The sequence below is a fragment of the Rhinichthys klamathensis genome, unplaced genomic scaffold (assembly GCF_029890125.1).
Source record: "Rhinichthys klamathensis goyatoka isolate OS25496 unplaced genomic scaffold, OSU_Roscu_1.1 h1tg000036l_1, whole genome shotgun sequence".
NCBI lineage: Eukaryota > Metazoa > Chordata > Actinopteri > Cypriniformes > Leuciscidae > Rhinichthys > Rhinichthys klamathensis.
Window position 1 is genome coordinate 5311664 of NW_026606584.1, and position 25425 is coordinate 5337088.

General features: G+C 38.2%; 1 protein-coding gene across 2 annotated transcripts; it reads left to right on the plus strand.

The window, feature by feature from the left end:
• Positions 1 to 343: 343 nt before the first annotated feature.
• suz12b (SUZ12 polycomb repressive complex 2 subunit b) lies at positions 344 to 25025 on the plus strand. Of its 2 annotated transcripts, XM_056246171.1 has the most exons (17): positions 344 to 942; positions 1031 to 1098; positions 1438 to 1484; positions 1596 to 1660; positions 1760 to 1828; positions 8135 to 8184; positions 8285 to 8370; positions 8500 to 8731; positions 9362 to 9470; positions 9575 to 9680; positions 9921 to 10095; positions 14874 to 14962; positions 20261 to 20404; positions 20662 to 20819; positions 23154 to 23352; positions 23541 to 23620; positions 23746 to 25025. In XM_056246171.1, the coding sequence occupies exons 2-17, from the start codon at positions 1050 to 1052 to the stop codon at positions 24044 to 24046; spliced, it is 1959 nt and encodes a 652-aa protein (XP_056102146.1). In that variant the 5' UTR covers positions 344 to 942; positions 1031 to 1049; the 3' UTR covers positions 24047 to 25025. The 2 variants fall into 2 exon arrangements, with proteins under 2 accessions (XP_056102146.1, XP_056102145.1); XM_056246170.1 differs by having other exon boundaries at positions 344 to 1098.
• The last annotated feature ends 400 nt before the right edge of the window (positions 25026 to 25425 follow it).

Consider the following 25425-nt stretch of genomic DNA (forward strand, 5'->3'; position numbering starts at 1 on the left):
GCGCTACATCCGGTTGCTCATCAGAAAAAAAACTCCGACGAGAATTCTGCACACGAATGATGGATCCTCGGTTTTATTTTTAAAAGCTCGGTGTTTTAGGGAAACATTAATAATTACGTCTATTTTCCGTTTTTGGGCACGGTCGCGGAATGGCGATGGACAAAAGCTGTCTATAGTTTTTCACTCTATCATTTGATTCAAATGTTGCACACAATCATTATGTTGGTACATATTTTTGTTCTTTTTATTTGACATGATAATGTACAATATATGATTTACTAAAGCTCTCGATATATTTGATTCTGCCCCGAGTCGTGTCTCTTCGCAAAACCAAAACATTCTTGGCGGCAATTTGTCTCCTCTACCAATCTTAATCCCGCGTCTATCAAGATCAGTCAGCCCAATAGAAAACCTCGAATTCACCAGCCGACGTCTCTGATTGGCTGCCACGATGCAGTAGGCCGGTTCTCGCGGCTCTTTCCTCAAGGGCTCGGGCGATACAGTAGTACCGATGTCCATCAGTTGGTAGGATTTTCACATCCAAAATAAATGCAATTTCGGTCGTAAATAACAAATATTTATTAAACCTTAACGTTTATCTAAACCGGAAAGTGAACGGCTGTCTATATGGCTGGATAACCTGATGTTATTTAACTGTGTTTTTGTCGCCGTGAAGAACCGCAAGCTAACGTGCTAATTTTCATCTGTTGAGGATCAGTGACCAAACTGAGGACGCCCATCAATAACATATTTACAAGTCATATGTTGTACTCATATGAGTCATATTAAAACACGTACTAGTCAGAGAGACTAGTAACCACCGGTATCTGATGTTTAGGTGATGGTAGAGAGCTGGTTAAAGGAGCTAGGGCGGCTGTCTGTCATTAATGTGCAGATATTCATTTCGCCTGGTGTTGTTTTTGTGTAAAGTTCCGGTTAGTTGTTAGTTTATGATGGCTCCTCAGAAATACTCGGCTCAGGTGATGAACTGTAAAGCCAATGGTGCTGTATACCCGTCCTCTGGCGTGAGCTCACTCAAGAAGCCCAAGATGGAGCAACTGCAGGCCGACCATGAGCTCTTCCTGCAGGCCTTTGAGAGTGAGTCCACGTCCGTCTCATTTAGCACACAAAGTTAAACCATTAGCTCTTCCTGAAGGCCTCTGAGAAAATACATTAACAGACTCGCATCTGTCAAAACACTTGATCATGACAAATTGCTCTGTTATTAGATACGTGGAGGGTTTGCACATGAGGCAACATTTTATTACTATCTCTAATAGCAAGTAATAACTGATTTTGATAGCAGCTACTTAAATCCCTCCATTTTATTGTAGATGAAGGCTGTTAAAACGACAGACACAAGATGTCACTTTACAGAATTAACTTTAAAATCAAATAATTAAAATAATTGTTAATACTTTTGCATTTTCCCTTCAGAGCCTACTCAAATTTACAGATTCCTTCGAACAAGGAACTTAATAGCTGTAAGTATACCTTTATAAGTTAATCAAAAGCCGTAACACTGAATTTACATTAACAGTAAAGTTGATTCTGGTTGTACTTGGTTTTATTTATTTTTTCTTGCTCTTTCACAGCCAATATTACTTCACAGGACCCTTACCTTTATGACTCATAGAAACTCACGAACAAATGCCAAAAGGTGGGTCCTCTCAATGTTTTAATAATGGTTACCCAAATATCTACTTTGCTTAGCTCTCTTAAAGTGTGTTTTGAATAAACTGGTCTTTTTTTTCTTCAGGAAAGCATTTAAAGTGGATGACTTGCTGTCCAGTGTGGAGAGAATGAAAGGGGAGCCAGAGTCTCAGAGGTATTGGTTTTCTACTGATGTTTTGCAAGCTGTGTTCTTACAAAAGTGTAAGAAATCCTAAAGGCTAGAATACACTACACAACTTTTAAAACTTTTTGTAAATGGTTACAGAGAAAAACTGGAGATAATTTTTTTTCACTAAACAACTGAGGATCACACACTACCAGTCATTCCGAACACAACAAAGTAATGCAGAAACGTGTGCCTCATTGCTACGAGACACATGACAAATGTAAACAATGTTTTCCAAAACTGGCTCAAAATATCAAACATGTTTGATTTCCTATGACTGGATGGAATCATAAGCCGCTTTTCCACCATCGGGCAGAACAGTTCTCATTGCGTAACTGTTCCATTCCGTGCCGATCCGGACCAGCCGGTATGGTTACGGTTTCATTTTCCACTGTGGGGCTGATAACCGTTCTTTGGAATGTAATACAAAAGCGTAAGTCGTTACCTTGGTAACGTAAGAGTTTACGATATGACATGTAAATAGCAACCGCGTTATAGAGGATGATCTGATATTTCTTTTAATTTTATTATTAATTTGTGTTTACGTCGCTCAAATAGAGCGCTTAGCCAGCTACAGAGAAACTGGTAGCCAGGCAACAGACAAGTGACCAATTCTGAGTTGCGACGTTACTTCACAGATTCTACCAGCACGGTTAGCCAAACCTGCCGAGAATGATTTGTAATCGTGCCGTACTAGGCTCAAGTGGAAACACAACCGGAACCGTTCCTTACCGTTCTTGGAACCTTTCGACCCGGCAGCTGTAAAAGCTGCTATAGTCTGAATATTAAAAAAATGCCCATAATACATGTAGCAATTTTCTGCTAAATCTGTCAACACCAACTGCCCAAATTTGCCGATGGTTCTGACTTTAAAGGGATAGTTCACCCAAAAATGAAAATTCTGTCATTTAATTACAAACCCTCATGTCGTTCCAAACCCTTAACGACCTTCGTTCATCTTCGGAACACAAATTAAAATATTTTTGATGAAATCCGATGGCTCCATTGACAGATATTTAATTAACACTTTGATGGCCCAGAAAGGTAGGAAAGACATTGTTAAAAATGTTCCATGTGACTACAGTGGTTCAACCTTAATTTTATAAAGCGACGAGAATAATTTTTGTGTGCCAAAAAAACGAAATAACGACTTTATTCAACAATTTATTCTCTTCCGTATCAGTCTCCATGGTCACGAGTGCGTGTGTGGTGATGACCAGAAGCTGGCATTCTGACATATGACCAGGAAACGCAGGGCTGTGTTTACAAGCAGAGGAAGACACATGCTCAACATAACAACAGTTCATAACTACGTCTGCAGATTTCGACAGAGAGGATGAATTACATTTTTTTTTTTTTTGCACAACCTTATTTATTCGAACCAGAATATACAGAGAACGAACTAAAAGAGATAGAAGAGGCTGCAACACAACCACAGCCACAGTCTTCTGAAAGATAGAGAGCAATGGAGAGCTGGTGGTGTAGATGTCATCAGTGCCAAGCGATGCCTACTGAACAGGAGAGTGTGTGCTGCATCCATTGTGATATTGTCATGCCACATTAGGGGTGGGCGATATGGCATATCCTCTTAACCAGCGCCCCATTTTTTGAGAATTTTCTGAAAATGACATACCCAAATACAAATGTCTGTAGCTCTTAAACCCTATGGTCCACATTCATAACTCTGATCTTTTTTTAAACTAGACACTTGAAACTTTGTTACCCAAGAGTCATTATTACTCAAAGTAGCATAGGAACAGAGTAAAACAAGGTAAAATTTACATGAATGTGACTCACGATTTCTTTTAATTAACTTCACTTAGGGAAAAAATGATCAGACTTTTATGTTAAGGGCCTGAAAACACCATAAAGATAAAATTGAATGTCTGACCATGTTTAGATTCAAATTTGAGGATGATACTCCCAAAAATGTAGTTTCTGTAAGCTTTTATTAAAGAAAAGTATAGGCGTCCTTTCCAAAATGCAATTTGGAGACTCCAAATGGACACCTGGCACCCAAACACTTTACATAGGGAGTAAACACTATAGGTCTGCAACAACAATTCAGAACTGTTATGCCCTTCAAACCACACAAGAAAAAAACGATTTCAGCACAACATTTGAACATTTTACCAAAATTATCTTTATTTTGAACAATTCTAATAGCAAAAACAGTGATTTCTCACTACATGTATAGACATTGCAGAAGTGTTCATTTTCCAACTAATGTATAAAATATATAAAAAGAAAAACATAAATGTTTTAGAACATTTGTAATTACAAACGTGGTTTTTACCCAAATAAATTGCAATAAACTGATACTTATAATGAATATCCTATTACTTCCTGTTGCTCTTCGTCATTTTCTGCAAAAAAACCTTCAAATCTCTTCTGTAGTCGACGATCCATGATACAGATGCTCAGATATAAGCTTTAGAGTAAATCCGTGCATTTATGCAAGCTCCATGTGTCAAAACATCGCGTTTATGTGTCTGTTTACATTCTGGTCGGCTGACTATGTGTGTGCGTGCTGCGCGCGTGGCGAAAGCGCACATGTGAATGAAAACTTTGCGCAGTTGAATTTGACGAATGTGCTTGCATGAACTGTCTATCACTGCAATCGATTTTAGTTGGCTAATACTCCCATCAATCAAAACGTAGCTCAAAGGACATTGGATAGCATTATCCAGGCTTTTATCCAGTCGAAAGCCCAGCTGCGCGATGGACAGCGCGCTCAGCCTGTCAGGGACTCTCTTACTGTTTTGGTCTGTAACAGAGCCTGTGATTGAACGAGAGAGAAGTAGGATGTATCATTCGATCCGGAAGAGTCTAAACTGCGGGGGTGAGATGGCTTTTGAGTGTTGGAATATGGATTAGAATCGATATTTCTTTGAAAATGAACATGATGCGAACTCTATCTCGAAAACGCTCATGAAAACAAAGGAGGATATTTCATTTTTTTCCCCTATTTTTCGTTGTTTTGGATTAAAAAGTGGGATGCATTTTGAAGAGTGGACCCTTACATTGAAATGTATGCTGTTGTTTCTTGGATTCTTCCGAACTGATCTGAACCATACGAGATGAAAGATGAGTATAGCGGTTCATTTTGCTCATTTTCAAATGAGCAGTCCTTTTGCATTTTATTTAACCCTTTCCTCTCTGGTGTATTGATTGCAAAAACAAGTCTAGAACATGGTTCTTGAGTGTTTTAGCTTTCAAATGATGCATAGTTTATGATAGTCAGATGAATATTTGTTATAAAACAAAGCTTAAAAAAGGTAATAAAAGTATAGCCACGCCCTCGACGGCCCGCTCGCGGGCCGATGCGGGTTAAGAAGTTAAATATTACGCTATCATTATTATGATTTTTTCAGGAAAATCACGATTCACGATTTTATTATCACGATTATTTTTCAAGTTGGTTTTAGTATTTTGCAAGTGACTGAGCATTACAGCCAAACAATGTCCCCATTTTAGAAACAAAGCCTTAGGTAACAAAATATAAAATAAAAAAAGAATGGCAGACATTTAGGTCAAAGTGGCAAAGATACAAATCTTTGTCATTATTTTCTTTGTTAAAAAAATAAGAACAAAGATACACATTACACAACTTAAAGCTGCAGCCCGTAGTTTTTCCTCTTTGTCGCCGTCTCTGTTAGAAATCTGCAATTGCAGTTATTCGCGGAATTATCAACTTTACGTGGGTTGTGCCTCGGCACGGCCCAGCACGGATGAATCCAATGTTTTGAAGAGAATGTGCAGCTGTCAGTCGCCGCGCCGGTGTGGATACTGTCATTCGGAATCACAGATTCTACTTTTTGGAAGTATGACCAACATAAGAATTTTCACCGGAAAATGTCATCTGAACAAGTAAGTAACATCCACTTTTGTTCTGACCAACTAAGGGGAAAAAAGCATTGCAGTAGATCGCGCTGATTAAATCTAACGATCACTTATCATATCACGTCAAACCGTGCAAATGATATGTTCTCAAATTGTTAATGTTAACAACATCAGCATTGCGTGACTACATTTAATGTGTCTTAGGGCTACCTGTAGTTTAGTACTCCGTAACTATGAATTAAGCGAACAAGTGCGCTATTGTTACATAATTTAACCATTGAAATGTCTTGCCTCTCCAGCAGAAAAAAGCTGTCTCTGTGTTCGTTTTGAACCCCTTCAAAACATGTAGTTCACGCCACCTTTCAAAAGCCCTTCCGATATATATATATATATATATATATATATATATATATATATATATATATATATATATATATATATATATATATATATATATATATATAAATATATAATATATATAAAAATCTACACCTCCAACATCCTCACACGCAATATAGCCTACTAGCCGGGACTCCTTTATGTGTACAGATGTGACGTAATGACACACAGACATGCTCGAATCTCCCACGGAATTCCACCAGTACCACTGGAATTAAAAACATTATTACAAGCTTACCGTTTTGAATCGAACTAAGGCAAGCAGATAGTTTTGAACACTGGCTAGTTATTTACTTGCTCAATTTATTTTGGATTATTTTTAACCCAAAACAGTTACGGACTGCAGCTTTAATATACAAACAGTGCTTTATTTTTTCAGATACAGTAAGTGTATTTAGCAGTAGCATTGAAAAAAGAAATTAAATGAACAAATGAAATTAAAACACTACAGACTTCACAGTATAAATTATACATTGATTCTTATTAAAGCTACTATTAAAGTTCTTAGTCAGTGAGTGATTTTCTCTGTGTTTTGTTGTTTTATTAACATTAAAGGGATAGTTCCCCCCAAAATGTAAATTGTCATAATTTACTCTCAAGTTGTTTTAAACCCGAATAAGTTTCTTTCTTCTGTTGAAAATAAAAGTTATTTTGAAGAATGTGGGTAACTAACAGTTGCTGGTCCCAAGTGTATAGTTTTTTCTCCTATGGAAGTCAATGGGGACCAGCAACTGTTTGGTAACCCACATTCTTCAAAATATCTACAAGTAATTAATACAGGTTTGGAACAACATTAGAGTGAGTTAATAATGACAGAATTTAAATTTTTCGGTGAACTATCCCTTTAAGGACAAGCGGCAGCATGTTTACTATTAGGCTACTGTCGCTTTAAGACCGGCACGCGACGCATTTAATATAACGCGCACCAGATTTTCTCTCAAATGTTTGTCACTTTATACATAACCAACTGTTTATGTAAACCTTGTGTGTATTTGACAGTATTAGTGCAATGAGACTCTAAAGATAACTTAGTCCGGTAATCAGGCGCCGTTTGACAGGCTGTTAGCTCCTGCGCTTCAGGTGTACACGCTCAGAAAAGCGCACGTTAGAACGCTAATTAAATGTTTAACCGGCAAGGCTTTAAAGTACATGCAAATAATGAACTTTAGTGAATTGCTGTGTCCCGTACCTCAGCATTAACGTGTGATGTGTATGTACGTAGCTGTTGTATGTTGAGACGGAGGCGCCAGAACTGCAACTGATAGAATGCACTACAGACGTAACGTAGAATGCATGTTACAGACGTAACACGACGATATTTCCTCAAAAGCAGATGTTGAAGACATTTTAATCGTCCCCATTCAAAAATCATATCATCGCACACCCCTATGCCACATCTTGAAAGTTTGGATAATTCAGACGATGAGACGACACATGCATCTTGCTTTATAACAGAAGATCCCGGCTTTCCACACGCATGCGTCGTGCTCTCGTGAACGAGCGTCGAAGACTGATACGGAAGAGAATAAATTGTTGAATGAAGTCGTTATTTTGTTTTTTGATACAAAAAAGTATTCTCGTCGCTTCATAATATTAAGGTTGAACCACTGTAGTCACATGGACTATTTTAACGATGTCTTTCCTACCTTCTGGGCCTTCAAAGTGTTAATTAAATAACTGTCAATGGAGCCCCTGAGCCATCGGATTTCATCAAAAATATCTTAATTTGTGTTCCGAAGATGAACGAAGGTATTACGTGTTTGGAACGACATGCGAGAGTAATTAATGACAGAATTTTCATTTTTGGGTGAACTATCCCTTTAAGCTAATAGCGTTGATTTGGGACAAAAATCTGTGCAAAAGTTATGATAAAAGATAGAGACAGCAGTTGAGCTTTGGAAAGGTGCTTTATAAATACAACTACTTGTTGTTTTCAGAATGACTGTGCTTTAGAGCGGCTAAATAGTTTCAATGGAAAACTGTTTTAGGAAAATGTTATAGGATCATTTGGTTCCAAATGGTGATTTTTAGTTGTTTTATTTGTGATTTCAGTGTGACTTCACATCTGCAACTGACATTCACCGGATTTTTTCACAAGAATGGTTAGTCTAAATCTGCCAAAAGTGTACCAATGTGTCTGAATTATCTTAATGTAAAATTACCATTTTAGAGTTCTATTATAATTTTTTTTTTTTTTACCAGATAAGCCATGTCAAAACTCAGAAAATGATCAAAACTCAGTCTCACTTGAGGTGCTACTTGTCAAAGTCTGTCATAAAAAGCGCAAGGTGAGCTTCTCTTTACTTAAATGTGTTATTACATTAAAATATACAGGTGATGAAAACAGTAGTTAAAAAAAGTATGCCAATTTTAAGATCATAACCTTTTTTTGTTATGATGGTCTTTTTCTCCCTCAGGATGTCAGCTGCCCTATAAAGCAAGTGCCTACCGGGAAAAAGCAGGTGCTTTTGAACCCGGATCTCAGTCAAACCAAGCCTGGTGCCTTCCCTTCCCTGCTGGTGTCCAGCAATGAGTTTGAGCCCAGTAACAGTCACATGGTCAAATCATATTCTCTTCTCTTCAGGGTGTCTCGCACAGGGAAAAGAGACCCCAATGGTTTCATCAACTGTGAGGCGGATGAGAATATCGGTGAGTGGCAGTGTAGGGAAAAGAAGTGTAGAATGCTGTGGAAAAGCTCTGCGACCATCCTAATCTGTTTCATGGCTTGAGTGCAAGTTAAAGGGATAGTTCATCCAAAAAAATGGAAATGCTGTCGTTTACTCAAATGTTCCAAACCTATACGACTTTCTTCTGTGGAATGCTAAACAAGTTATTTTGAAAAATCTCTCTTTCTTGTCCATAAAAAGTCAGTCACTGGCTTTTGACTCTCATTATATGCACAAAACAGTTTTTCAAAATATTGTGTTCAACAGAATTAAGAAAGTCTTTTGGACAGGTTTGGAATGACATGAGGGTGAGGAAAAGATTTTTTGGGTGAACTTTCGCTTTACTGTCCATGAATCAAGGAGAGGGATGACAATTTAAGTAGTATCATTTTTTTCAGAAAATCTGATGGTGAGTGACTGACTGAAATCGAACCTTTTCTGTCATCTGTCCATGATGATGCATGAATTGGTGCGAAGAGCAATTAAAGTTAGCACCCTACATTTTCAAACATAGTCAATACACTTAACTGCGCACTGCCCACTGCAGTTTTTGTAGCCTCAGCCTCACAAATGCAAGGCCGGTACAAAACAGTCTTGATGCTTTTATCTGTAGATGTAAAAGAAGAACTCCCATCCAGAAAGAAGAGATCCTTATCCCACAGGGGTGACGGAGAGACCACAGAAACGTTTGTTGCTCAGATGACTGTTTTCGATAAAAACCGGTTTGTAATTTCAGTGCTTTTGAAAGCTTCATATCACTTAGAAATGCCCGAAAAATATAGATGCTGTTCACTGTGACATTCATGATAACACAATTGCCCTTCAGACGGTTGCAGCTGCTGGATGGAGAGTATGAGGTTTCCATGCAACAGATTGAAGACTGTCCAGTCAGCAAGAAGCGGGCCACATGGGAGACCATCCTGGATGGAAAGGTTGGTTATATCTGCTAAAAATAACTTTCCTGTCAAGCATTTGAACTTCTGAACAAAACAATTGTGGAGTTATTTGGCAGTCAAACATAAATGCGTTATAGAGCATTATAAATATGCGTACATTTTTTATTATTTTATTTTTTAAATTTATTTCCTGCTTTAAATCCCATATTTTAACAGCTGTATAGATTTCATTCAGTGGCGATGTAGATTGTAATTGTTGATTCTTGTATTTTGAAGAGGTTGCCCCCATTTGAGACCTTCTCTCAGGGACCCACTTTGCAGTTCACCCTTCGTTGGACAGGTGACCCCAGTGACCCTTCAACGGCCCCTGTAGCCAAACCTCTCTCCACCCGCAATTCTGACACCAGCACCACAGAGAGCAGACCCAGCACTCTCCGACCTGCACCTGTTGGTAAGGAAGCAAAGATCTGCCTGATCTTGCAAGGTTTGGCTGCCTGATGGCCCTGGGCCAGTGTAAACGATGCTCAGGACAGTTGACGGAACTGTCTGTTTCCCGATCTAGCCGATGCTGCATCGTGATGAAACTTTATCATTTGCACTTGTTTTTAAGCCTTGCCAATTTAATCAATCAAGCTCAAGAAAAGTCGGTACTCGCTGTGTTTCTTGTTTTATGTGTGCAACGCACATCCGAAGCACTAATTTTACATTAGATTATTCAATTTCTCTACCTAAAAACTACTGTTGGACATCCCTGAAAAACCTGAAAAGCAAAGTTTATTTGTTCTATTGTAATTATTTGTGCTATTGCTCGTAATTTGATTATTTGTTCTAATTTAATGACTGACCGTTTACTTGTCTGTAACAATATTTGAAATTTATATGAGTAAAGTCAGGTGAACACTATGATTTATAATGGTCCTTTACGATTGTTGCTTGTCAGACTCAGGGCTCAACGCTAAGGATTTTTTCTACTGGCCGGTCAGTCCAGTGGTTAATTTTTACTTGCCCTGCCAAAATTTTCACTGGCCCCACAACAAAAAATTAATGAAGTAAAAGAAAATGGGCCTTTAAAATAAGCCTAGTATTATTGTTATTGTTATATTTGATGCATGTAACCATAATAAATAAGGTTATGACATCAAAAGCTACTAGATTAACTCATTTAAACAGTAAGTAATAGGGATGTAACGATTCACTCATCTCACGATGCGATACGATTCACGATACTGGTTTCACGATAAGATTTTCTCACGATTTTTTTTACAAATGAGATTTAAGACAAAAGTGTCCCTTTTATTATTTCTCTGACAAAATGCTGCACATTTCTTTTTAATTTAAAATATATTTGTCAAATAATAAAACTACATTAAAAAAATTCCCTTCAAGGTTGTTTCAACTCAGTCTTTCTGTCTGTTTGGTCAAGAGGCTGGACTCGCACACTATGTAAAAGACTGTAAAATTAGTACCAGATTGACAGGGGTTTTACATTGTAATAAAGGCAAGATTCTAATTTTGTTATAATTTGTATCATTACACTAGTAAGAGTAAAAAAAAAACACATTTAGAGAAAGAGATAGTAAAATAAATACAACACCTGGTTGCCATGGAAACACTGATGCACCTTGTGATCTCTCCGTGGCTCTCGCAATTGTCGTATTAAAGACCCACTCTTTTATCTGAAAATAATGTTTTTCTAGGTGTTAACATGTTCTTGTGGCATTTTTCTGATGTTAGAGGACATATCTTGAGAAAAATAAGCTCAAAGTTGTATTTCTGAGTATTTCTACATTCAAATGGCTGTGAATCAGTAGCAGACGCTAAAATGCCGGCTAAAATAGACTGGAGTTGTGACGTAGTAACTCCACTGGGCGTCTCCACACGCGACGTCTTGGAGTGAAATAATGATCGGTGATCGGTGATAACTTTGATTAACTTCGGATAATAATAATTAACGTGTATATAATACCGTTGCCCCACCGGTATTGGGGGTGTAAGCTAGCGGAAGAGACAGAGCTCTCAGCAACGGTCAGGGGGAGGGTCGTCTCCGTGCCAACGGCTCCGCCCACAACGCAGAGGCGAATTGCTAATGAGCTACTGCCGCTCTGCTGAAGCGAAGTCCCAGAAAACGGCACAGGTTTTGTGATTTTGGCTAAAAATGGCATAATCATAATTTAAAGACCACTGGGAATGTTTAAAAATAGCTCAAAATATGATAGGAGTGGGACTTTAATGACTTTTACATGAAAACGGAGGTGACTGGTGCTTCTCGCGGTGGTGATTATTATTAGTCTACGGAAAGTCAAAATGCCACCACACCTCCGATTTGAATGAGTCCACGTCAACATCTACGCTTGCCGTCGCCATGTCTACTGTTTGACGGCGCGTGCACACCAGTCTATGGCACACACTGGTGCGGCGGGAGCGGAGCAAACCGAGCGTTTTCAGTTCATTCCTATGGAAGTTGAGCTTGGCTCACACAAGATCAAGTTCCATGAATGAAGTGAAAACACTCGCTAGCTTCACGCCAGTGTGTGCTGTATTGTGCCTGTAAAGCGAGGTTCACAACTTCACAGTAGGCTATACAGTAAACGCGCCCTGCTGTTTAAAACGTGTATCGCGATTCGTTTAACATTTCAACCGACTTGAATCGTCACACATTTTTTCCGATTTTCAACCGGTTGCAAGTGAATCGTTACATCCCTAGTAAGTAATAAAATGGGAACAAATAATCAAAATAAGAGCAATAGCACAAATAAATACATCAGTAGAAACATATAAATGAAATAAACGGTGCTTTTCAGGTTTTTAATGTAGGTTTAAACAGGAGATTTTCAGGTAGAGAAATTGTAATGTATAACTAGATCAACCTTTATTAAAGTTAATCAGTAAAGAGCACTTAAAGATGCATAAATAATGTTTGAATACTGTTATTTGAAATTAATTTAAAAATGAAAAGATACTTTAAATGTGAAATTGAACCCGCCAGGAGGTAGCAGCAAGTCACTGTTAATAAATGAGTCATAGAGATTCAACCGATTCATTAAAACGGCTGATTCATTCGGGAAGGAAGCATTTTACAGTCATTGATCATTGATTCAGCTGATTCGTTCAAAAAGCGGATTCATTCAGTGAAGATAAATTGTCGTGTGTTGCTCAGAGACGCAAAACACTGCTGTGGACTTTTTTGGTACTGTTTTCGTTGGCGAAATAGAGCGAAACAAGCAATTTGATGTCTAAAATGTAACTCGCTTAATATTAACTTGTATAAAATCAATGTCACGTGTGTAATCATGCTGATATTTGAAGAAAAACAGCAAAAACGTGTAATATTGTTTAACTATATTAAATTATATAAATATATAATTATTGTCGAGCCCTGCAGACTGTACGATCATGATCCTCGCTGTAAGCCATGTCACACTGTAAGATCTCAGTTGTCATTAAAGGGATACTTCACCTCTGGAAAGATGAATGTGTATTTAAAATGGGTCATTTATGTAGAAGAAATGTGAAATTATTTTTGAATTTGGAGCTTTCTAGACTGAGAAAAGCCAGAAAATGTATTTTTAGCTTATGTGGATGAAAGACAACAACTCCCAGAATGCACTTGCTTCGCTGCCCTAGGAGGCCACGCCTACCGGTAACAGAGCGCAGTAGTTAAACAACAAGTCTAGGGTACTAGTGAGTCTCTGTGATGAGTCTGCCCAGGATTTCGAGATCGCCCAAAATGTCCGGGATTCGGCTTTTGCGTTCTACAGTCACCATTCATTATGTTTACTGTGGCGAGCAGGACGAGACTGAGGGCCGCGGGAGAACGACGCGAGGCCGGTGGCGTGATTACTGATGAGCGACACCTGTGAGACGCACCGGTCTCGTATCTCTCACGGAGGAGCGGGAATTTTCTTAGCAATGTTAAAACGCACATCAACCGATCACTTGTTTAGCGTTCATGTAAACACTACATTCAGATTCACCAATCGGAATGAATTCAGTTAGATTGAAACAAAAGGTGTGCATGTAAACAATGAATGGCGACTGCAGAAAGCAAAAGCTGAATCCCGGACATTTTGTACGATCTCGACGGCCGGACATGTCCAGGAAAAAGAGGATGGTAACCCCTACTACTCAGCTTTCTCCTACTAAGTTACTCAGCTTTCTCCACAGAACAAGAGCCTGCTAGCTTAGCTTCCAAAAAAAGATGGCTGACACTATGTGTACATTCTGTGAGTGAGATCCCACCCTCTATGGGCGGGTTGAAAACATGCAGAACAGCCCCTACTACTGGCTGTAGTCTTTAGCCTCTGGCCAAAAAATCCTCCGATGACGCAAAATGACGATTTTTGCGTCATCGGAGGATTTTTTTCCAGACAAAAAATACATAAATCTCTCGTCTCAGGGGGATATGAGGGTGGAAAGCACGGTAATTTAAAAATACTACAGGTTTCCTACTAATACAAAGCTTAATGCGAAATCCTGAAGTATCCCTTTAATGTCAGACTGTACGACAGTCAAGACGCGGTAAAATGTTTTTTTTTTTTACAGAGTTTTACGTCATCAATCAATGACACGTTCAGTGACAGTGAGCTGCATTACACGTGGGATTGAAATGGTGCCTACAAAGAAATCTCTAACGTAAATTTTGGTCATGGCTTGTCTTGGAAAACGAAGACAATTTGACAGAAGTCACACTGCAGGACTGTAAAGCTTCTGACACTGCCAGAATTTCATCAGTGGTCACATTTGATCGCAACGGTCATTAATCAGCTATTGGTGAACGTGTCAAACTAATGATCAAAGACTTCAGATTTTAGCCTAGGATCTGAGGAATCTTTTAGGATTTGCAAAATTTGTCTCAGACAGCCAAAGTATGGCCTAAATCATACAGTGTGAACCCGGCTTTAGGCTAGTAGTGTTTGGTGTCATGATTGAGGTTATAGGTAAAAAAAACAAACAATAATAACTAGTTTTTTAAATTTTTATTATTACTTTCTGTGGTGGGAACAGTGAACATTTTGGCAGGCCAAGTAAAAATTTTAACCAAGAAAAAATCCTTAGCGTTGAGCCCTGTATTGTATAAGTTTGTTATGTATAAGTTTGTTAGCAATCATGGCCTGCTTGGTCTGAAAACATACTAAATTCTTACTCTAATCTAACATAGTGGATGATCTGCCTTTTTCTTATACGTAATATAATGGTGAAATATAGTTGTTTAATGTTTTATTCTCTCAGCGGTGAAGGATTCAATGAGCACCAGCATACAGACCAGAAGAGAGCTGTCCCCCTTTGAACCCAGACAGAAACTACGCATCTTTTACCAGGTAGATATTTTGAACTCTTTATGATGATACATTTATGTATATTGCACTCTTTAAAGGGACTATATGTTAGAATTTATGTATTAATTACTTTTTTTTTATTGCCAGTTTGTAAACCGCTTGTAATGAAACTTAATTTATATATTTTTGTATTTTATTAAATTTCGTATTTTTGAATCGTGAATCGTTTTATTTCGGTCAATAATCGATTTAAAATGCTAAGAATCGAATTAAGTCCATCCTTAAAAATATTCTTGTTTGCCGTAACCCGACCGACCCTGTCAATTTAGGACCGACCCAATTATTTATTTATTTTTCCTTTTAGTCCGACCGACTTGCCGGTTGTAAACTTGCGTTAAGACTGACCGATTTTTTTTTTTTACTCTTCAAACAACTAATACAAATGCAAAAAATTATATTAAAGAGGCTATATGCGTTTTTCTGAAATTTAAACTCGCGACTGACACCTGTGGCCAAAAAACAGAACTGCTCTTCCTTTCTGCTCGCTCTCGTACGTGCACAGTTCACAAGTCATCTGCTGCAAGGAGGTCAACATTATGTTTACAGAGGTAAGAACAGTCAAATACATATATTGTTTGAGATAAGTGCTGGCAAGCGGTGGTGGCAGAGTGATCTGAAACGTTTAACATGAACGCGCTTGACGTCACATCCGCCGACAGCGCGGGAAAAATCCGACCCGACAGAAAATAGGAAAAATAGGATACAGGCTTATAGGTGCACCCACTGTGAGCGGACAAGGTGTCAGTATGCTCAACAGGAGATGTTTGAGTCATAAATGGTAAAATAAAAAGGCTATTGTTACGTTTATTTTGGGGAAAAAGTTATATATAGTCCCTTTAATTATATTTTAGTAAGTATTGTGAATATAACTTGCGTAGGCTACGTTCTTTAAAAAAAAAAAAACCTGTGGCGTCATCTATGATGATTCCATTGGTTTACGCATGTCACACTATGGCCTGTGCGTTCGCTTCGTTTCTTTCACTGTCAATGGTTCGCGCTTGGTGATGGCTGCGGCGCGGCTGCTTGTGAAATACGTCTGTATGAGCCTACATATTTTCGAAAACGAAAAATAGGGAATCGATGCTAATGGCCTTTTCTCGGAGCGTGTCCAGCTCGTCACGATACGCCCGCAGCGAACGCGTGTCACACAGCAACTGCAGGCTCTGACAAACACACCGAAAGTGGGACAAAACGGCGTGGTGTTACAGAGCTCACTCAGCGCTGACATGTAATCTCGCGACAGACTCGACAGCGCAGGGAGGAAGTGTTTGCTTGCGCCACCCAATTGTCAGCGCGGCGCGAACTAATCTCACCAGTGCCGCGCTGACCAATAAAACAGCACATCCCATACCGAAATGTACTAAATTGCACTAAAGAAAATCGACCATTCCATAATATGTCAGGACTACTTAATATAGTTTCTACAATGCGCCTAGCCATTTGACCTCACTAATTTCCGTTAATAATAGCAGAGGTTTATGGGTCAAATTTAAACGAATGGTGCCAAATGCGCTGTTTTATTGGTCAGCGTGGCGCTGGTGAGATTAGTCATTTTAATTTCTTTGTTTCCCTCTGAAAATCCACTTTCATTGAAATCTAGTGGCTTCTTTTTTTATTGATTCTGCCTGTGGTTTATATAACCTTATTCTGCATCAGACAGAATAAGGTTATATAAACCAACATGGAGATGTTGTGCGGCGTCATTCACGCCCTCGCATCTTCCCTTCCCAGATAGGCGCTGCACTCTTTACCGTCTTTCACTGGATTTCACTCGCGCCCGGTCCCTATAGCTCTCATCTACACATTTTTGAGCAGTCCATGTTTGAGCTCTCCTCAGGACAGCCACTGCTGTTCACATGAGCAGATGACAGCTCTCTATCGAGACAGCAATAGTCCTGAGTCAAACTGCTCAAGCCATTGATAAAGCTGCCAAGTCATTGCGTGGGCACTAATAAAATGCTTTCATTGCGTGAAAACGTCACCGTTATTTTCTTTAAGATAAAATACTGAAGTTGTACGGAAATGGGTCATACCATTGACATTACTCGTCCTGAGCAGTTGGAGTAAAACCCCACTTATTCAAGGGCACAAATTTATTGCATGGAAAGAGCAAACACATAATCAATCAATCAATCAATCAATCATAATAGGTGTGTAAAATGCATGCGCACAGTTCCAATGAATCATGAATGATAAATGAAATTGAACTTAATGTCGTTAAACTGAATGTACGAAGGAAACTGCTGAAATAACTACAACATTAATACAACTGAAATAAGAGCGTGTGGTTTATCTATCAATCAGATGCACATTAAAGTTGTGTTCCTTACTATAGCAAAAGTAGATACCCGGCTCGTTTTCTTTCAGAACCATAAGGAAAATGTTCTGTATAAAGAGAACAAAGAGGGCTTTTCTTACTATTCCATGAGGAAAAGATAGTTTAGGTTTAGTTGGGAAAGTGCATGATATGTTTAGGTAGTCTCTCCATGGAAGCATGTTTAATGTACCGGGAACACTTTAATATGGTTGTGTATCCATTAACACTATCCTACAGAATAGTTTGCATGAACTAACAATACTTTTAAAAGCCTTTTTAAATCTTGGCTAATGGAAATTTCTACAAATGCCAATTTATAGGCTATTAAAATAAAGTTAATAATAATAATAGCATCATTAAAAACTAACATTACCAATGGACAATTTTATTTTTATCCCCACTCTCTGACTCTCCCTGGACGGCTGGACCGTCTAGGGCCAGCCGTAACATAAATGAATGTGCGCTCACTCACAAAGATAATGTTCAACAAATGTAGTGATATAAAAATATAGTGAAAACCAGGGATGGGCATTTCAAGCAAAAATAATATTGAGTGAATGAGTGCATTCACACCGTGAGGAGGAGCGTCGCGTGAGCAGCAGTGAAGCGGGGGTTCGGCGCCGAGTCTATTTTTGTTGTGATCACGCTCATTTAAAGTGAAAGCACACTTTTGATGGAGAAAATAAATATGATTTCACACAAAAAGTGCCCAAAATGCACAGAATTTGCATGTCTAGTGTGCTTTAACAAGAACTGGAGTAGGCTACGTCAGAAAAGAAAATGAAGACTCAAAAAATAAAATTATAAATTATAAAATAAAAATATTTATACAAGATTTAGCCATTTAAACTTGTCTTAATTATTCCGTTTGGGTAAAACTATATGTTTTATAAATAAATAAAACGAGCAAACTAGTCAGAATATAAGCTTTTCTTTTAGTTTATGTAATAGCCTACACAGACAGTTAGCCTACATGCCCAAATCAAACCCGAGTGTACTTTTTTTTAAATGTTTGCTGTCTTGTAAACATATCGAAGTATGACTGAAAAGACAATATCAGAGCTGTTTTCTTGGTTGTTTTTGTTGTTAACCATTTACATGCAATTGTTGTATACTTCCCATCTTAACAAACTTCAAGAATCAAGTTTATTAATGACCAACTTCTAAAAAGAGAATGTTTCTTTGTAAAGAAATGCGCGCACACACGCACGCACACACACGACTTGTTTAAATACATTTATGTTGTTAATAAATAACAATAAATAGTTGTTGTACCAGAAATATTTTTCACTGTAGAAATTTCAAATGTCATGATTTGCCAATGCAAGAGAGTACCGGCACCTTTTCCCCCCCACTTCAAGCACTGCTCGGTACCACCGGTACTTGGTACCTTGACGTTTACAATTTTTTAGTACCGACTTGGTACCGAAGTACCGAATATTTTGACAACACTAGTGGCAAGCTTTATGCGTGCGCTTGAGATGCGGAATAGGCAATATATTACGAAAACGCTCATTATGGTTTAGTATTCTCTCCCATATATATTTAAGTAATTAAATTAATGTAAATATGCGATTAGACTAATGGCTTAAATGAGCAACTACTAGTCGACTAGAAAAAAACTTAAGTCGTGGACGGGCAGCCCTACTTATTTCACTTTCATTTTCGAACCAGCATGTCACAGAGGGCATTCTGGATTGTGCGAGCGACCCTGAGCAGAATGAACAGGCGGAGCGGAATCTTAAGAAATGCGCTCTCTACTCTGGAGGAAATATTACCACTCCACTCACATGCTCTGGTGTGAGACAATGTGCTCTTCTTCTGTTGTCTGAGAGTTGATTGACAGCTTTTAGATGCGTTATTGGCAGCGTCACCCTCTGGTTACATGAAAGTGTCACCACCGCATCAGAACCGAAACCATGGGGATTTTTTTAAAGACAATAATCGCACAACCTATTCGATATTCTATAATAAAATCAACTAATCGAATATTCGAAAACCGTGACTCATCCCTAGTGAAAACCAGAACTAAAGGGATTAAATTCAGGAGTGGACAAGGCCAAAATAATATAAAACAAATTCAGAATCGAATTAATCACATCGAATTTTAATGTGAATCGTCTTGAATCAAATCGTTCTGAATTTGCAAACATCGTTCTTGAATCGAATCGAAAACCTATGAATCGTGAATCGATTCGCTGTCTACCGAAAGATTCACAGCTCTACTGTAGACTGATTTTTATGTGAAGGACTCGGGATGTTTTTGCCAGAAATATCTAAAGTTTTATGCATGCTCCTGAGAGCCTCACTTCCATTCTGTCACATGAAACAATTAAACAAATGCTTATACTGTACTGTAAAGTCAATCTGTCATGCAAAGAAAAAGGATTAACTCAACATAGCCAGGTCTATAGTCTCTAATATACTTCATAATCAAACTATCATAACAGTGTAAATTTAATTACCTCATCTGTCGACATGATGCCGGTATATTGCAGAGCTGGTGCAAACATATCCACATCTCTATGATCAGATGCTTTCTTAACTGCCACTTTCTCACACTGTATTTTTTTGTTGCGTGTTTCTTTTGTTATTGAGAGGAAAGCGTGCAGCACATATTCGTTAACAGTATATCGCTGCCAAGGTATTTCAAACTTCTTTTTACTCTAAGCAAAGAATGAAAGAGAACTTTACAGTAAGTCTATCGGGGCCTTGAATCACGTTCAGTTTCTTACATTACGCGTACATAAGTGAGTTTAGTTGTCGGCTGCAGTTCACCTAAAGGCCACCAGTGTCGCTAATAACAAGGCTTTCTGAATTCTACATATAGCCTATTTAAAGTCCAGTATATTACCAAATAGTAAGAAAACACAATTTACACTGAGGGTTTAGTGGAGCACCATCTAAATAAAATAAAAAATTGAAAACTTTATGCAATATGCTGTTTTTTTGTTTGTCCACAGTTTCTGTACAATAATAACACTCGTCAGCAAACAGAGGCCAGAGACGACCTGCACTGTCCCTGGTGCACACTCAACTGCCGTAAACTCTACAGTCTGCTTAAACACCTCAAAATCTCCCACAATAGATTCATCTTTAACTACGTGGTGAGAACAGAAGAACACACTATCATGAATATCTGCCTGCTTCGTTTCAAATATGAATACAACCGTTTTTTAGTTTAATACTTGGAGTAACAGTCCTTTTATATTCATTTTATAATTGCTAATATAGTTAGTGTATGCATGAACTTTTATTGGCACAAGAACTAGGGATAATGCAATAATCATTGGCTGTGTCTCTTAAATTTCCTAGACAATTTAAAGAATTCAGTCACATAACTAAAATTTTCCCTTTTTTCCAGCCTCATCCTAAAGGTGCTCGGATAGACGTTTCCATAAATGAGTGCTATGATGGCTCATATGTCGGCAATCCACAAGACATCCACAGTCAGCCTGGCTTTGCCTTCAGCCGCAACGGGCCTGTTAAAAGGACAGCTGTCACCCACATACTTGTGTGTCGGTATGTAATGGGTCTGAATGTGTCACAGTATTTTGGGGAAAAAAAATGTTTTTGTTTACTGTAGGGTTATATATATATATATATATATTTACACAATTGTAATTATTCAACCCCCATTGCAAATCAGGTTTTTAGGCAAAATTTATAGACTTTCAGCTGTTTGCAATGAGCAAGTCAAACAAAAGTAATTGAAATAGCTCAACACAGTAACTTCACAATAACTTCAGCAGTCTCAAAATTATTCAACCTCTTCATGGCAAGCATCTTTAGTACTTAGTAGAACACCCTTTTGCTGTTATGACCTGCTGCAAATGAGATGTATAACCAGACACTAGCTTCTGGCAGCATTTCTGAGGAATCTTAGCCTATTCCTCATGAGCAATGGCCTCCAGTTCAGTAATATTCTTGGGTTTGCGTGCTGCAACCGCCGCCTTCAAATCCCACCAGAGATTTTATATGGGGTTCAAGTCAGTGATGGCCACTATAGAATCTTCCAGGACTTCTTCTGCAACCAAGCCTTGGTGGAATTTGAGGAATGCTTGGGATCATTGTCCTGTTGGAAGGTCCATAGATGCCCAAGCTTTAGCTTCCTCACTGACGGAATGGCATTTTCTCCTTGGATTTCCTGATACTTCAATGAATCCATCTTGCCTTCCACACACTCCAGGTTTCCAGTGCCAGAGGATGCAAAGCAGCCCCAGAGCAACACCGAGCCATCACCATGCTTAACTGTAGGCAGAGTGTTCTTTTCAGCATATGCTTCATTCCTCTTTCTCCCAACACTTCGGTGGTTTATTTATATGATTTTGAGCACTTTTCTTTGGCTTTTGGGTCAGTTGTGGTGTAAGTCTTGGAGTTCTGGAATGGAAACCGCGTGCGTTTAGTACGCGCCTTACTGTGCAAGCTGAAACCTCAGTGCCTGTTGCCACTAAGTGTTGCTGCAGGTCTTTTGCAGTCACTTGAGGGTTTTTCTGAACCTGCCTTCTCAGAAATCTGGTTGCAGCCATTGATAGCTTCCTTTTTCTGCCCCGTCCAGGTAATGTAACCACTGTTCCTTTAACTTTGAACTTGCTTCCAACGGTGTCTCTTGGAAAATCTTGTTCCTTCGCTATCTTTTTGTATCCTGTTCCTTGTTTGTGAAGGGTGATGATATCTTCTCTTAACTTTTGGGACCATTCTTTTGATATTTCTAACATGCAGTCATGCAACCTGATTTTCAATGGGGTTTGAATAATTTTGATTACAACTGTGTATATATATATATATATATATATATTTATTTGTATATGTATGTTTATATAGTTTTTTTTTTTTTTTTTAAAGTCACCATGAAAGCAGAATTGACAATTTTTAATTGTTTATTGAAAGTTGCCTCATAAATGAATAATCCGTCATACAAATATATACTGTATATATATTTTAAATGGCACGAGAGCCAGGCATTACACTTGTCCAATATCAGATTAGGAGAATCCTTCCCCTTCCAGCATACTGTCAATCACATGAAACGATTGTAGCAATTAGCAAATTACAGCGATCAGTTCCAGATTAACAAATCAAGCCCCACCTATGTCTTTTTTTCTTCGTTTGAAAAATTGTTTTACTAGGATATGTCACAATAATGAAGAAAAGACTATCACAATTTCCGTTTAATTTCGACCTTAAATCAATGTTATAATCAATAAGTGTTTTTCAATCTCTGACAGCTATTTAAAATCAGCTCATTTGATTTTTAAATTGTTTGGGTTTTGAATTGTCTTCAGTTTGGATGTCAAAATATATACAGGATGTGCACATTGAATAAGCCAGAATGCTGTAAAGGTATTTACATAGAACAAAATCGGGGTAAGTCGAGTCAACTTTATTTACATACCTCTTTATTCAATGCATATTGTTTTAAAGCAGCTTTACAGTGATGAATAGGAAAATAATGACATGTTGTACCAAAGTCTTCCACTGTGGTTTTGCTTAAACCATTATCCCCAGTTTCACAGACAAGGCTCAAGCTAGTCCCAGACCAAAGTGCATGTTTGAGCTGTTTTAACTGATAGCAACTTGCACTAATCCTGGTTTAATCTTAGCCCTGTTTGTAAAACCGGGCCTATGAGTTTTACTTGATTAAAAAAAACACTGCTTAGGGCATTTACATCACCTTACATATTTTTGGCGTATTGAGCATAATCGATGTATGATATGCATGTATTGTCACTCTTGTTCTATTTGTTGATAAAATCAATGGTGCTGCAAGCTCTTAAAATTTAATACAGATAAATGCAGAACATTCCTGTTGTATTTATACCCATGGTTGTTTAATCTCCCACTTTTTTCACTTAGGCCAAAGCGAACCAAGCCAAGCCTGTCTGAGTTTTTGGAGTCAGAGGACGGTGAGCCCGAGCAGCAGCGGACTTATGTGAGCGGACATAATCGTCTGTATTTCCACAGTGACAGCTGCATGCCCCTCCGTCCACAGGAGATGGAGGTGGACAGCGAGGATGAAAGGGACCCAGAGTGGCTCAGAGAAAAGACCACCACGGTTAGTCTACTGGTCAATCAAGTTCCATTCTCAGCACGGAAATAATATATTTTTGCATTTTGAATGAAACAGTTAATTCTCTTTTATATGTATAGATAATATATAAAAAATCATTCTTTCACTCACTGAAACGGTTCAGTTCTTGCACTATGTTCTTGCACTGATAGTATGTTTTGTTTTGCATGAAGCAAATTGAAGAATTCACAGATGTGAATGAAGGAGAAAAAGAAGTAATGAAGTTATGGAATCTTCACGTCATGAAGAATGGGTAAAAGAATACATTCATATTGTCTTTTCTTTTCCTTATATTAACTGTTTAAGTAGCTTTAAAACATTGATCATAGACGTACAAAAACACTGTTGCATCTTATTTGCTAACTGTCCATTCTCCAGATTCATTGCTGATAATCAGATGAGTCAAGCAAGCATGCTGTTTGTGGAGAACTGCGGGCCACACATAATTCGCAGGAATCTGTGTCGGAACTTTCTCCTTCACCTGGTCAACTTGCATGACTTCAACCTGGTCACCATAGCAACCATTGACCGGGCCATGGCCCGTTTGAAGGAGATAGAGGAGTCACTTCCTGAACTAGAGGAGGGGCAGGAGTTGTCGGATGCCACTTGCAATGGTCACGCAGTGTCCTCGGGTGTTTCACTACATGGCAAACGCACCAAAAGTGGAGTCTCAGACTGACAACAGCTGGTTTTACAAAAAAATTATGAACTGAATCAATGACCTATGTTTTGAACTCAAATTCTTCATACTTATCCCTTGGAATCATTTTATTGTTTTGAGGTCTAGAACTCTCAGCCAGCAGAGTGGCTTAGAACATGAGTTCTATTTCTGATCTGCCCATATGCTCATTTATAAATAAGGAGCCCATTTGAGACTCGATTGTGAGTTAGCTGCTGGTATTAAGAACTGACGCAAGTGCTTTTGAATGAATTAATGCAATTTTTCAATGTTTTCCAGTGCAGTGTTTCATAAACCATTATCATTTCAGCAGTCATGTGTAGAATAGTCTTTAGTTTTTTTCTGAAAAGAAGTGTTACTGTAGAATTGGGAGTACTGTTAATCAATATTTTCCGTACACATTTTGACTTTTTTTAACCACTGTGCGTTCAGTGACTATTTAGCACATTGTAGCACTTGTGTTACTACTTATTCAGTGGCTGTAGATTCAGAATTGTTGACATGGACTCTTAAGTTGTGATATTCAGGTTTCTCAAGTGGGATTTGAAAGCTAAACAGCTTTGCATTTCCTTTTTTTTATAACATACAGATGCTCTTTTATCGGTTTTAGATTGGACCAATCAATATATACATTGCATTCTGTCAACAGCTTCTTGTCTCACATGTGAGGTGTTAAGATCCTTCCATCTTAGAATGGCTTCTTCTGTGTATATTTTTTTTCTTTTTCCCCAGTTCTCTTCTTAATCAGCAATATAATGCACACCCTGTGAAAAGAGAGCTGCCTGAGTTTGGGCAACAAGAAATCCTTGTTTCATAAATCTTTGTAAACAAACCTCATTATGCCATTTAGAATGAGGATCAGGAATAATTTGTAGGTCATGTCAAACCGATGTTACTACTGGTAATGTGGTTATATAATAGTTTGTTGCTATTATAATGTTCTGATGTTGTACATGCCAAAGTATATCAGATACAGCATCCTTACTCCTTCAATTTGTTTTCTTTGCAAAATGCACAAGTTTGGTGTACACAAGAAAATTATTTACAAATTAAAGATGTGTAAATGCTCGGTTTAAATGTATTTAAATTAGTTGTGTTCAATTCAAAAATGCAATGGGACCACCTATTTTGGAAGTTATTTTCATTCTATACAGCATGATTTCACGCCAAAACATTATTTACAATATTAGAGCAACAATTAATTTACAAGTAAATACTCGTTTTTCTTTTTAGTTTTTGCACCCGTGAAGCCACGCCTCCGTGGCAATCATATCCAATGGGCGGAGTGAGCGTCATACGTGGAAGGCGTCGATGACGCAGCCCAGCCCATTTTTTCTGGGCGCGAGATTTATTATTAGACCGTAAGATCTTGGTCCATA